The sequence below is a fragment of the Tachysurus vachellii genome, chromosome 22 (assembly GCF_030014155.1).
Source record: "Tachysurus vachellii isolate PV-2020 chromosome 22, HZAU_Pvac_v1, whole genome shotgun sequence".
NCBI classification, from domain to species: Eukaryota; Metazoa; Chordata; class Actinopteri; order Siluriformes; family Bagridae; genus Tachysurus; species Tachysurus vachellii.
In genome coordinates, this window is record NC_083481.1 from 2,205,001 (window position 1) to 2,219,924 (window position 14,924).

General features: G+C 40.4%; 2 protein-coding genes across 4 annotated transcripts in view; both read right to left on the bottom strand.

Annotated features, from left to right (window-relative positions):
* vamp3 (vesicle-associated membrane protein 3 (cellubrevin)) overlaps nucleotides 1-355 on the bottom strand; it is a 14,250-nt gene extending 13,895 nt beyond the window's left edge. The window contains exon 1 of the mRNA XM_060858310.1: nucleotides 204-355. Coding sequence (XP_060714293.1) covers nucleotides 204-205 — 2 coding nt within the window. The 5' untranslated portion in view covers nucleotides 206-355. The remainder of the gene's footprint in view (nucleotides 1-203) is intronic.
* Nucleotides 356-9,727: 9,372 nt separating this feature from the next.
* The window catches only part of LOC132837967 (calmodulin-binding transcription activator 1-like), a 252,278-nt gene continuing 247,081 nt past the window's right edge, over nucleotides 9,728-14,924 (bottom strand). For 2 of the 3 annotated variants that reach the window (XM_060858023.1, XM_060858021.1), the window contains 2 exons: nucleotides 14,521-14,595; nucleotides 9,729-12,335 (listed from right to left, as the gene is read on the bottom strand). In XM_060858023.1, the coding sequence (XP_060714006.1) occupies nucleotides 12,272-12,335; nucleotides 14,521-14,595 (139 nt within the window). In that variant the 3' untranslated portion in view covers nucleotides 9,729-12,271. Of the gene's footprint in view, nucleotides 12,336-14,520; nucleotides 14,596-14,924 lie in introns of all 3 variants that reach the window. The other variant, XM_060858022.1, reaches the window with a different exon arrangement.

The following is a 14,924-nucleotide window of genomic DNA, read 5'->3' on the forward strand; positions in this document are numbered from 1 at the left end:
GTAAATAATAAAGAAGAGATAAATAAAGCGGTAGCTATGATGCTAATGATGCTAATGATGCTAACTTGTTGCGTTAGCTGTGACGGAGGCCTCAGGAAGTTTGGGCGCAGCTTTTATTTGTCGTTTTTCTCTTCGTAAAGAGACGCTTTTAAAAAACATGTCACCCGAAATAAAGAGGCTTAAAGTGTGTAAAAGAAACTTACATGATTCCTGTAGACAGAAACACGGAGCAGTAAAACAGGAGGAAAAACAGGACCAGCGGTTTTTTAGCGCAGTTAGTGTCAGGAAACTGATCCTAGAGCTGTGTTTAAAGTGTTAGGCACGTCAGGGAAATACACACACACACACACACACACACACACACACACACACACACACACACACACACACACACATACATATGCACACACACATATACATACACACAGTCACACATACACACAGTCACACATACAAATGCATACATACATACGAACACGCAAACACACTCAAACACACAAACTCATACACACACAAACAGTCACACATACAAATGCATACATACATACACACACACACAAACAAACACGCAAACATACTCAAACACACAAACTCATACACACACAAACAGTCACACATACAAATGCATACACACAAACACTCACACACAAACACATACAAAATCATACACACAAACTCACACACACACACACACTTTTATTAATTTTGTTTGGGACACTTAAATATTATATTAAAATGTTATAAATTATACTAAAAATAAGAAATGTTATACGTGTTGATCCTCTTCCTTCATCTAACCCTGTTCCTGGAGAACCCTCTGGAGAACCTCTTTTCTGCACAGTGTGTTGATGTGATCTCCTGAACGTTCTCAGTTTGTTCCTCTGCATCACTCCTGGAAAACCTTCTGTCCATTAACTTGCCACATCTTTTTTTTTTTCTCTCATCCTTCAAATGATGTTCAAGTTGTTGAACAGAGGAATTCTTTCCATTTCCTGAAAATGTTAAGCGAGTGATGTTACCTGATGCTCTCTTGATTATACGATGATGATTTGAACCCAGCAGTAAATAAAAAAGCCCTTTCCTGAATGTCCCAGGACTGCTGTGTGTGAACTGGCAATAATGCACCAGGATGTATTTAGTAGCTAATCCACCTTCTGGCAGGTTTTCTGGACAGTGTATCTGGAGATGAAATGAGTGTATCAGGTACATCAGCACTGCTGGGGTCCAGATAGAGACACACAAAAAAACAAAACAAAACAAAAACATTTCAAGTTGCAGCATCAGGTGCTTAGAAATGTAGTTCCTTATTTTTGTTCATTTAAAAGTTGTACTGTTTTTGTTTGCAGTATCGAAATATATTTTCCAGCTTGCTAAAGTATTATCTTTGTGATATTTCCTTATTTTTTGAGCCACTATTAGTTTTTTCCAGTTGCTAACAAGCACCGTTCAATACCGAAACCACATTTTCAAAACTCTTCACACAGTCAGCGAAACAGAAGTCAATGCAGACACAAACTGTGAACCATTTTTTTAATTGCTGTCAGACAAAACGCATTCAGTGACCAGACTTTTCAAAATTCATTCAGGAACTCGTTTCCCATTCGTACTCCACAACATGCAAAATACTGTGTATTTTCAGCACATTTTTCTAATGCTAACACACTGCATTCAAAATGATTAAAAACACATTCAAAACAGAATGACGGCAAATTACAAGCATTTATGCAGTAATTATTTTAAAATATTCTCAATTTTATAGTTAAAAATAAAAAATAAAAAAAAATCATTACAAGCTAATTGCAATTAAAAAAAAAACAATACAGTAATAGTTGTGATTTACTGTAGGATCCAAAGGTTGCCCACGAGAGGAAGGAGAGGCAGAATCTGTTCTGGTGCGTAAGAAATTGCCATTGTGGATATGGTATTTGCCAACAATGCAATAAAACTGCAGGAAATTCGGGAGAGAGTGCTGGCAGACAATGGCACTTTTGACAATGTGAATATGGTTAGCATAACAACAAACATTTGCCAGAGTCCTAGAGACTGTACACTGTACCCTTTGAGAGAAAAAGTGAACATGTGAAACAACTCTGGTATCAATATGTCCAGGTAAGATGTCTGTTCAGTAACCAAACAGGGTACATACACATTGATGCATAATGTCAATTACTGTGAAACTGTCTGCAATTTAGAGGGTAATGGAGATGGAAGCCTCCATTGTGGAGCGACTGCATTGGTGGATATTGTGGAACAGTTGATTGTCCTGTGTTTTTCTTTGCTGAATTTCTTTGAGACGGAGGGTGTTGTTCTGGACCACCGTGTCAACAATGGCATGCTCTTGTTCAACTGAAAAAAGTCTTGTTCGTCCACCTGAATGTTCTCTAACTTCAATTCTGAAAAAGGTTTGGACAAGCAGGAACATTTACTGTAGAGATCTAGACCTATGACAAACAAGACTACATGGACTCTCATTGTAAAAGTACAATGTTATAGTTACTTACCGGTTTTCCCTCTGAAATACATGGATAATTGAAGCCACTGTGGATCTGTTTATATTGGGCTGAACTCTCTGTCCAGCTTCTCTCAGTAAGAGACCATGATTTATGACATAGTCAATAAGTGTGGCTCTGATTTCATTTGAAACACGCGTGTACCCTACCCTCATTCTACCTCTCCTCCCTCCTCTTCCTCTTTGCCCTCCTCTTCCTCCCTGTCCACCTCTTCTTATATTTTCTCTTTCCACTATACCATTGCCCTCCAATCTATCCATCTCTTCAAACTCTTCTCCTCTTCCTACATCCTCAGCTCTTCTCGCTCTTCCTCCTACATCTTCAGCTCTTCTTTCTCTATCTCCTCTTCCTCTTCCTCTTCTCCCTCTACCCTGGCCACCACCTCTCACTCTTAAACCTCTTCTGTTTCCACTGCTCACACTTCTTTTTTTTTTTCTTACTGTATCTCCTCATTTGTCTACTTTGTTCTTCTTCTCTTCCCCTTTTGTAGTTGTTGTAATTACGTAAGACAGCTGTGTGAACGATTAGGAAATTGGCTTTACTGTGTTGCATGGATTACTAACTCATCAGATAACATTCATTCATTCATTCGTTCATTCATTTTCTACCGCTTATCCGAACTACCTCGGGTCACGGGGAGCCTGTGCCTATCTCAGGCATCATTGGGCATCAAGGCAGGATACACCCTGGACGGAGTGCCAACCCATCGCAGGGCACACACACACTCTCATTCACTCACACACTACAGACAATTTTCCAGAGATGCCAGTCAACCTACCATGCATGTTTTTGGACCGGGGGAGGAAACCGGAGTACCCGGAGGAAACCCCCGAGGCACGGGGAGAACATGCAAACTCCACACACGGCGGGAATCAAACCCCCTACCCTGGAGGTGTGAGGCGAACGTGCTAACCACTAAGCCACCGTGCCCCCCCATTAGATAACAATTTGGCGTTAATTGAAGACACAAGGTGTGCAACTGACTATTTTACAATTCACAGAGTTTTGTTTGTTGTGTTTTGAAAATGGTACAAAAATGCTTGTGATCTTTGTGAAGAACAATGAAAAAGTTACAAATGTTTTTCCTGATATATTAAAGGTTTGGTTGGCTATAATAACTGCTGTGATAAAATTAGGGATTTTTGTGCACAGTGTTTTGAGAAAATTATGCTTTTGATTTGTCATTTGTATGAAATGAAGGAGAATCTGTTTAGGACAATTACAAAGTGTACTGATGACTGTGTTAACTGTTTTGAGAGCTGTTACCTGAGTTTGGAGAAATGTACCAAATCGATTGAGAAAAACTGTAATTCTTTTTTTATTATCATTGCAGCCCTGGAGTTTTTCCCCTCGTTTTTCACCTTTTGGTTATCATTTTCAAGTACTATATTCATATAAAAAAACAAAATTTCGATAAATTTCTGATTCGTCTCACACCTCCAATGTTGGGGGTTCGATTCCCACCTCCGCCTTGTGTGTGTGGAGTTTGCATGTTCTCCCCGTGCCTCGGGGGTTTCCTCCGGGTACTCCGGTTTCCTCCCCCGGTCCAAAGACATGCATGGTAGGTTGATTGGCATCTCTGGAAAATTGTCCGTAGTGTGTGATTGTGTGAGTGAATGAGAGTGTGTGTGTGTGTGCCCTGTGATGGGTTGGCACTCTGTCCAGGGTGTATCCTGCCTTGATGCCCGATGACGCCTGAGATAGGCACAGGCTCCCCGTGACCCGAGGTAGTTCGGATAAGCGGTAGAAGATGTGTGTGAGTGAGTGAATGTTGTGGATGAAATGTGTGTTTTCTGAATGAGAATTGTTGCCAGTGTTATGTTGGTCTGAGTGAGTTTTGTAGGTGAGATTAACTGTTTGGCACACATTGAAAATGTGTTTTCGGTATTGAACAATGCTTGTATGACTCTATAAATCGGAAACAGCAAAAAGATTTGGTTTCTATTGAACTGACTCACTGAAAAAGATCCAGAATTCTCTTCACTAACACTAGTGATTCATTGAAACAAACAATATAGAAGAATCGGCTAAGGAAATTGATTCAATTTTCCTTCCACTGCTTCTGGGAGGGAAACCTCTGGGAGGAAAAGTGTTTGCAGTGTGTGTGTGTTTGTATGTGTTTGCAGTTTGTGTGTGTGTGTGCGTGTGTGTGTGTTTGCAGTTTGTGTATGTGTGTGCGTGTGTGTGTGTTTGCAGTTTGTGTATGTGTGTGCGTTTGCAGTTTGTGTATGTGTGTGTGTGTGTTTGCAGTTTGTCTATGTGTGTGCGTGTGTTTTTGTGTGTGTGCGTGTGTGTTTGCAGTTTGTGTATGTGTGTGCGTGTGTGTGTTTGCAGTTTGTCTATGTGTGTGCGTGTGTGTTTGTGTGTGTGCGCGTGTGTTTGCAGTTTGTGTATGTGTGTGCGTGTGTGTGTTTGTGTGTGTTTGCAGTTTGTCTATGTGTGTGCGTGTGTGTTTGTGTGTTTGTGTGTGTGCGCGTGTGTTTGCAGTTTGTGTATGTGTGTGCGTGTGTGTGTTTGTGTGTGTTTGCAGTTTGTCTATGTGTGTGCGTGTGTGTTTGTGTGTGTGTGTGTGTGTGTGTGTACATCCATGTAATAACGAGCAAAATTTGTATCGTTTTCCATTTTAAGATTTTATTTTACAGCAGAAATTATATAAAGCATTCAGAAAACATTTTCCATGTTTTGAGGGCAATTCAAAATGTTTTGCATGGCTTCAGCAGCTGAGTATTTTTTTTTTTTAAACATATCCAACAATTCAGTGATGCTCTTACATGCACAATTACAGAAAAATAAATCTCACAAGAAGGACAGAAAGAGAGACAGCTGAGGAAAAAACATAACGTGAGGAAAAAACTCATCGAAGGGGGAGGAGGAAGAGGAAGAGGAGAGGAAGAAGGGTACGAAGCAGGGGAATGAGGGAAGAAAGACAGGAACAAAGATAGAAAAAGGGGGAAAAGAGAGGACTAATACTAGTTTTACATGCAGAGTGTTGATTGCCCATCGCCTTGTAAGAAAGCTGGGCTTATATTCACCTATTTTTTTTTTTTTTTTTCTGATCATCTGAAAATGATGAAAACGTGCATTAGGGTTTCGGGAAATATGAAACCAATATCCATAGATCACTGAATGCCTGACTTTCTGTTCCACTAATTGCATAAGAGGAAGTGAACTAAGCATGTCTTTAATCATTTCTTATAAATTATTCTTTTTAAATGTTTCTAAGTTCTTTTAAACTATAGCACTCTGCTTTAAAGAAACCGGAACTGTTTATTGCTCTGAATTTGTAAATAAGAAGAGTGATGATTGGTTCGTTATAGACCTAACTCTACATTTTTGGATTATTTCAGAGGGGGAGAAAAACAGAACAAGCAAATCTTTTTGTTTTGTTGATCTGTCACAGCACATGAACAGATCGTAGGATTGAAACGTTAACCCGTTAACGTGTGTGTGTGTGTGTGTGTGTGTGTGTTTTTTTTTGTTGTCATTCCTCCGTCTGTGTCTGAGCCTTTTATAGACGTGTGTGTGTGACATCGGATGAGCTCGACTCGGACAAGGCTTTGGGGAATTCGTTATGAGGATGGAGTCGTGTGATCCTCTCACCTCGCATAGAACGCTGTAATGAATGATCGAGTATAAAAAATGCCACGTCTGCGTAACGATGTTCAGATTTCCACTGACGTTGAGGTATTCTTTCTGTTTTTGTTTTTGGAAATGTGTAATGTGTAATGTGTAATGTGTAATGTGTAAGTGATGCTCCCTTGGTTATATGATGGTGATTTGAACTCAGCAGTAACATGAGGCCTACCCTGCTTCCCGGTGTTTTTAGCGATTTGTGGTCAATGCCTTCGAGTCGTGTTAATGGAATGGTTTCCTCTTAGACCCAAAGCCCTGACCTGTTTGAAATTGAATCTAAATCTGGACTCTCCCTCCCAGTTTTGGCACCCTGAGTAAAATTACAAAAGGGAGGCAGAATATTCCCTAATCTCAGACACTTGCTTGAGACACGACACGACAGACGGATACTGATCCGGTGGACGAGCGACAATTTCTCTAACCTACGTACACTGCGTATTATCTTTCTTTTCCTGATTGAACAGCCTGCACATTTAGCTGACTGGAGGTCAAATCTAGGACCAGCCATGGTTAAAAAAAAAGATGAGATTATTTATGTTTCATGAGATTTGGTGATGACTTCCTGAAGTTTTCATGCTCAATTCTGGAAGAACGTTTTGACTACGAGGAATCGTGACGATTGGAGATAGTTCTAGTCACGCTGCTAAAATAAAGGTAATATTAATAAAGACGAAAAAAGGCGAGTGTTGTGTGATCTGTGCCTGCCTTGCAACAAACAGGACTGAAGTGTGATATGTGTTCGAACATGACAGAGCGTTTCCTCTTCTCTACTCTACTGCGCTATATGAGTACCGAGATGAACGACAGGCATGCGTAGTGTATTATTAGTTCATTTGAATTTTGATTTCTCATGCAAATGCGCCGTGCTTGTTCATGTTTCACGTCTCTCTCTACGTGTTGATGCTCTATTATTTGGTTTTAAGTGCAATGGAATGATTTAAAAAAATAAAAAAAGAAAGAATAATAACAATAAGCTTCATGAACGAATCGATTCAACGTCCCTGAAAAAAAAAAACAAATGAAGAAGAAGAAAAAAAAAAAAAAGCTGGCACAATTTCTTTAAGGGAATTTCCACATCTTTAAGGTAGCAGGTCCAGGAGGTTAAGGAGGAAGGGCTAGGAAGGGATATCATATCATATTATATCATATCATATTATATCATATCATATAACTCTTCAAACAGTAAAACCAGTTTTTTAGCCTTGCATATCCACATGTATAAAAAAAACAAACAAACAAAACGAAACAAAACCAAAAAAACCCGAGAGGAATCGGTTAACATCGACCGTCACTGTAAGTAACAAACTCCTGATATCTCAGAAGGTTTCCTCAGAAGGTTACGATTTAGGCACTTTCTACAATAATACTGATATTAAATTCTCTGCGATGATGAGAACGACGATGAAAATGTAAAATCCGACGCAATCGCTTGCAGACTGAAATGGGAGGAGTACAGAGATATACAGCGTAAGACCTGTGAATGAGCACCATACGTTCTGAGTGTAGCTGCTGGTGTGAGTCAGAAAATGATCCCTTTTTCCGTTCGTCGAATACTCGGATATTACGTTTGCCTCCGTGTCCGATTCGCCTGCGACGATCCAGCCATTTATCCGAAGCCCTTGCGTTCTTTTTGCAGACGTGAAATAAACACATACAAATTCACAATGGTTTCCTAACCGAGCCATTTTACACAGCATGAACACGTCGACTGAGGAAAAAAAAAATAGAATTGATAATGAAGATGAGTTAAACTAGGGATAAAAACATGGCAGGCTTGATCAGATGAATCTCGGCTAAATTCAAACTAATCAGGGATTATTTTCACCTCTACGGCTTTCTATTCCTTCTCGGATTTACGCGTCGGTTTAAACGCCGTAAAAATCTGACGAGTCACGTCTTAGATCATACTAATCCTCTCAGATCAGACGGGACTTTCATTACTATAAAATAAATATTCTATAAATATGATCTGTGTTTGTTTACTGCCTCCGTCGATGCAGAGGGAGATTCCCTGTTCAAGACCGCCATTTACAAGTTCATCCTGTATATTCGACATCTTTTGGCTTCTGTTTCCGTACTTATGCCGAGACGTTGGATTAGTGATCAGACAGAACTATAGTGAGACCAAGGCATCTCTTCTTCCCGGGCGTCGTGGAGAGACCTTTACTGTACGACTCTGAGGGTGATGTCATGAATGTAGGTCCTTTTTCTATTCTAACCTCTGTTACAATCATCTGTTGAGCAGAATAGTTAATTCGTTAATTAATTCATAGATATACAGATATCATGGCACTATTGGCAAAGGAAAGAAAAATTCTTGCTAGCCATTGTAAGGGGGTGAAAATAAAAGGTAAAGCTTAGAATCATCTAGATTTCTGTATTAATGGCTCACAGAATGGTGCCTTGATTAAAGCTGGATTATAGTCAAGGTCACTGACGGAAAAACTCCATACACTGATGTATAAATATTCTGGGTTTCATTCCACTGATGAATCGGACCGGGACTGAAGTCTGGATTGGCCTGGAGTTGTTATAAAATGTTCTATCCATATATTTATCTATTCTTTATTTACTCACGTGAGGATTGTATCGGTTACGTACACCGACACTGTGCTGTAAAATATCCGAAGCATTCATAACTCCTTAACACCCAGGAAGTGTTTACTACATTTATTCCTTTAGCAGACGTTTTCATCTAAAGAGACTCGGATAAAGAGGTGAACAGAAGCTCGGATCTGAAGCTTGTGGAACACGTGCATGACGTGTGTAAGGCCTTCACACCTAGGGCAGGATTGCTGTGGTTTAACCAATGAATGTGCTTTTAACATTTTTGTTTGGATTTTACGGGGGAAAAAGAGTCAGTTAAATAAAAAAAAAATGTGTGTAAGAACAAACTACTGAGAAAGAGAGGAGGGAGAGAGAGAGAGAGAGAGAGAGAGAGAGAGAGAGAGTAAGAGAGGGAGAGAAAGAGGGAGGGGGGAGAGGGTAAGAGAGGGAGAGAGAGAGGGAGAGAGAGAGAGAGAGAGAGAGAGGGGGGGGGTAAGAGAGGGAGAGAAAGAGAGAGAGAGGGGGAGAGAAAGAGATAGGGAAGGAGGGTAAGAGAGGGAGAGAAAGAGGGAGAGAGAGAGAGGTTAAGAGAGGGAGAGAAAGAGGGAGAGAGAGGGGGGGAGGGAGAGAGAGAGAGGGTAAGAGAGGGAGAGAAAGAGGGAGCGAGAGAGGGAGAGAAAGAGAGAGAGCGAGAGAGAGGGAGGGAGGGAGGGAGGGAGAGAGGGTAAGAGAGGGAGAGAAAGAGGGAGAGAGAGAGAGAGAAAAAGAGAGGTTAAGAGAGGGAGAGAAAGAGAGAGAGAGGGGGGGGAGGGAGAGAGAGTAAGAGAGGGAGAGAGGGGGAGGGAGAGAGAGAGAGGAAGAGAGAGAGAGGGTAAGAGAGGGAGAGAAAGAGGGAGCGAGAGAGAGGAAGAGAGAGAGAGAGAGAGAGTAAGAGAGGGAGAGAAAGAGGGAGGGGGGGAGGGAGAGAGAGAGGGTAAGAGAGGGAGAGAAAGAGGGAGAGAGGGGGAGGGAGAGAGAGGGTAAGAGAGGGAGCGAGAGAGAGCATGGCTTGGAATTTCTTCAAGAATGGGAGGTATTCATCTGGATTCCTAGGACAGTGGTCCTTCAGACCTGAGTGGTATTGAACAGAATACCTACAGTATGGGGATGATGCTATTGGGGAACGGTGTGATATCAGTTAGAATTCTTACAGGAATGGGAGATATTGATCAGAAGTCCCACTGGAATAAACAATATTGATCAGCATTCCTGTGGAAACTGGTGATAGTGGCCAGAATTCCAACTGGAATGGGAGATATTACAATACTGATCAGAATTATGATGTAATGGTTTGGAATTCCTTTCATAGTTCCTAAATTTCTTTAGTACCAAGAGTACTGACTTTCATCCATTTTATAGCAGGTAAACAGAACTCTGTGTGTGTGTGTGTGTGTGTGTGTGTGTGTGTGTGTGTGTGAATAATGAACTGGAGCCTCAGACCTCCAAAGAGGTTCATACACCTTTTTCATTACTGCCCCGGACTCTTTAACACCAAGAGACACGGCACACGGCACGTCTACGAGGACACGTGTAACGTCACGTGTGTTTATTTATACTCCCTTTATTGTCACATGATCACGTCACATTTCTGGAGCCATTTCTATACAGAAATCCAGATGATTTGTGAGGGCGTACAAACTTCTCGTCACTCTAGAAACAGGTCGTATCCGAAGGGTTTATTTATTTATTTATTTTTCTCGGGTCTCCGCTAAGTCTATGTTTTATCGTGATTTTACAAAAAAATAAAATAAATAAATAAATAAATAAATAAAAGTCATGCTTTACTAGATGCTCTTTATAAGAACATTTCAAATAAAAGGCTCTTATATCGAAACCGAATGAATCTGTTTAGATCGTAGCCACTACGTTATTTTTTTCTTTAGATTATGCTCTGTGTCGTTATCGTAAGGTTTCATGCACACGGCTCCTTCTTTTGCACCAGATATTTACAGTATTTACAAACAATACAACCGTACATCTCGGGCGCTCAAACAAAACTATACAATAGCATTTTTTTTTTTTTTTTTTTTTTTTTTTAATCTATCTCTTTGTCATGTTCTTATGTTTCTTTTTTTATGAATAAAATAATATATATTATTAAATACAATCCTCTTGTGGTAAGGGTTCTGGCTCTCCGTGTACCATTTCTCTCGTCTTTGTTATGTACAGGGACCACGCTTTAGTCAAAAATATGGAGGTTGTTTATAGGGACCCTTTAAAAAGTCTTTAAGACGTCAGTGTTACAGGAATCTTCGAAACGAAAAGCGTTTTAACAACCGGCTGCAACGGACAGCGATAAAGCAAACCCACACACACACACACACACACACACACACACACACACAGCAAAAATAGTGTTTCTGTGGCACAATGAGACAACTATACAACATAAGTAATAAATTCAGTTAAAAAATATATAGGAAGCAGAAGGACGTGTGTGTAAAAGAACAAGTCAAATGAGGTAAAACAAAACGAACATAATAATTAAAAAAAAAAGAAATGTCAAAGAAAAGACATTTTGTTTGACAGGACGGAGAAACAACGCTGAGGTTTTTTAAACACAATAAACCCCACAAAACAGTTCTGTCAGCATGCAGGAGCGCTGAGGCTCAAACACATGCACTATTTCCTGTTTAAAATTCAGCAAACACGGGACTCACAAAGTCAGGCCAGCGAAAGGTGACGTTAAGAAAAGGACTAGTTTAGAAAGTCAAAAAACAGTGCACACAAACAGTTACCCAACAGAGATTCGGCTCTGTCCCAAATCGTGACTTACTCCAAAACCACAAAGAGTAAGACACTGATATTTCAAACCCAGAATTATTATTTTTTTCTTTTAAAACCTAAACCCGGTCTACATTCATGTGCAGCCCATCCCTCGTTCGCCGGATGAAAGGACGGACCTGTGATAAACAAAGAGCCGATACACACCGAGCTGACGGAAAACTCTGCATGCACGTGATCGATGAGATGAGACCATTTTTTTTATTTTTTTTTTTTGGTTTGCTTTTGTCTTTTATGTTCATTTTTTTTGTTCTAATCGGTTGCTTTTTCCCCTCCTTTCGTCCAAAATATAAAAATGTAATAATCATAAGCAGGATCCAGCATGATTACATTAACGCGACGTGTTTCTTACACGTAATCTTGTCGTCTTTCTTATCTTACAAGTGCTGTCAGGGAAACAAAAAGCCTTTAGCTCCACGGCTTTAATCGTTCCTCGATTTAAAAAAAAAATATATGAAGAGTGCAAAAAAATGGCATGAGGATGTCATTATTTCCCAGATAAAGTCTTTTGTTTTACACAGAACTCCCCACGTTCCCGGATGGAGAGGAAAAAAAATACACAACGCTGTGGCAGTACCAGGGTCGACAGAATCGGTAATGATGTAACCATCACACGTTCACATGGTTTTTTTTTTTTTTTTAATATTTTCTTGCTTCTGTTTTTTTTCTTGAATAGTTTTTGCCTTTTGGTAAATTGTTCGTATTCGTGTAAAAACAGAAAGAGGAAAAAGGGGAACAGTCTGGACTGGAGGTGGACGTTACATTGTGACGGGGCTCTTTGGCGAGCTCTCATGTTCCTTGGCCTTTTTCAGTTCTCTCGCCCTGCAAGAAAGACAAGATGAAAGACAGGAAAGCGGTTAGTTTGTGTTGTAGACACACTCACGCGTCCGAGCGCTTTTCTACCTGAAATATTTCATCGATAGGACGTGTGCGGCTATTTTATAGCGCGGCGTTACTGAATTCTAGGCTCTGACTGCTCTGGAGGTCTTCTTATTGTTCGTCCTCTCTACCGTCGGCTCTGACATGCGCTTGCCTTATTATTTATATCCATCAAATATATAACATTCTAATATTATTTCTATATCTAATGTAACAGCTGACATGTAAATGACTAATAATCTAAAGTGCGATAATTCACGGTACTGAATAAATCTTCAGCGTCACATTTTCTCCTGTGCTTTTGTTTTTCGGTCTCGTACGCGGTCTTATTTACTACGGCGTAAGTGATCATAAGAACTGTTATAAATAACTATGAAGGAATAAGAAGTAAGGCGTGTTCTATAATAGATAAATAAATAAATAAATACATGTAACTGTGTGTACATCGCTGTGTTGTTGGAGGAATTAGACGTCAGGATGAGCTGTAGTTTGGAGTAACAATAACAATAACACTTCACATCACTGATTACTTTCCTACAACAGCATGACACATTTATTCCTTTATTATAACACTAATATAACTAGTAATATTAACTCATTAGTGTCATAGAAATGATTCCATGTACTACAGCGTTCCTTCTGTCCTCATGGTCACTGTACTGATATATTGTGCTGGCTTCCTGTACTAATACTATGTCGTGTGTGTGTGTGTGTGTGTGTGTGTGTGTTTGTGTGTGTGTTTTAGATGAAGATGAAGGAAAGCAGGATACTGTACACTGCTGGAGTAAACCAGCCCTAGTACTGATCTACAGAAATATCCCACATGAAACTCTTTCAGATCATTTTGACGAGAACAACGTCCCACCTCGAGTCTCCCAGAAAGTTCAGACAATTAAAAAATAAAAAATAAAAATACAACACGATCTGACGTGATCAAAACTCTACATGCAAAACCTTCAAAAAATAAATTCAGAATAAAAAGTAACAATGACTTGACAGCTAAAAGAAAAACCTTTTTCACTGCTGATGTGGTTAGTAACTTATTCTACACATGCACAATACATCGTGTCACACAGTTTACATGAGAACAAGAGAGTTAAGAAGACAAAATGTTAATGAACAACATAAATAAAGTCATCTCTGTATTACTGCAAACATTCTGTTGGATAAAACACACCGAGAATCAGTAAAAAACCGCTGAAGATCGCAGCCCCGCCCCCTCGACGAAGCGTTTTCTTTTTTAAAATAAAACCCAAGGCAAGTAGAGTATAAGAAACAGGCAGCCAGGCATTCAAGAGCTAAACCCTTCCTTAAAGGAAGCGATGTCATTTACAGCATGCCTCGTACGAAGCAAGGCCTCCTCTGGCCAGCATGCAATGCCATCCACACTATCCAGCAGTCCATCAGTCCTCTCAGAAAGCATCCTCATGACAAGAGAGATGGAGGAGGAAGGGATCGAGTGATGGGGGATTTGGTTAACGTTCGCTGTGAATTTCTGTCATTGGATCGTTCGTTACGACGATCGTCCCCTCTCTCTCATTCAGAGGTTCAAATCCACTGAGGCTCCAAGTGGGCCATCATGCAAACAGGCACAAAGCGAAAGAGATAAAGAGATGGAAAAAGAGAAAGAGAGAGCGAGAGAGAGAGAGAGAGAAAGAGAGAAACCGATTAAGGACAGGAGGAGTTGAGAATTTAGGAAAACAAAGAGCATGATGAAGGAGCAGAGAGGGTTGGATAGAACAGGACGTCAGAGGGGGGACAGGCTGATTGGCCGAGGCTGCACTCACCCGTTTGAACAGTCTATGGTCCATCAAGGGGCTTTGCGTAAACAGCAAAACAACACCACATAGCTATTAGCACATACTGAGGGTCGGGTGGGGTGTGGGGGGGAGGAGAAGGGGCCATAAAACGGGGTGCAGGTGATCCATGAGTGAATTACTGTAACATTATCTCTCATATTATCAGGAGCATCAGCAATTATGACAATTCATACACAGATTTAGAATTAAAGTCTTTACATAACATCAGATGGAGTCGATTAAGATTCAGACTAACGTTAACAGTAAGCAGAAGAAAGTCAGTGGCTTTGTGGCGATTCGTGAGGAGATTGATCGGCGCTGAGACTTACCTGTGGCGACATCGGATTAGAAATCGCATTATTTTTCTGGCGGCTTGGTCCTGCCTCTTGGTGAGCAGACCGCTTCTGGAACAGAGCGTTAAAGGGTCACGTACTCACGAACAGCACGATATAAAAAACAGAGATGTGTATGTACTGTATGTGCTGGGTGTGTTGTAATATATCATGTGATATACACTGACGGTCAGGTGTCGAGTTGCGTCTACGACACGCTGTGCCGCACCTTTACAGGAAATGAATCGACAATGTTTTTTTTTTGTTGATAAAATCCCACTCTGAAGCACAGTACTTCTTCTTTCCTGTTTTTGTCCCTAAATAATTCTTGGCCTGTTTCCAGCTCCACACTAACATGAGATGTAGGTTGAAGTGCTTTATGTGATAGTGAGCTGCTCATG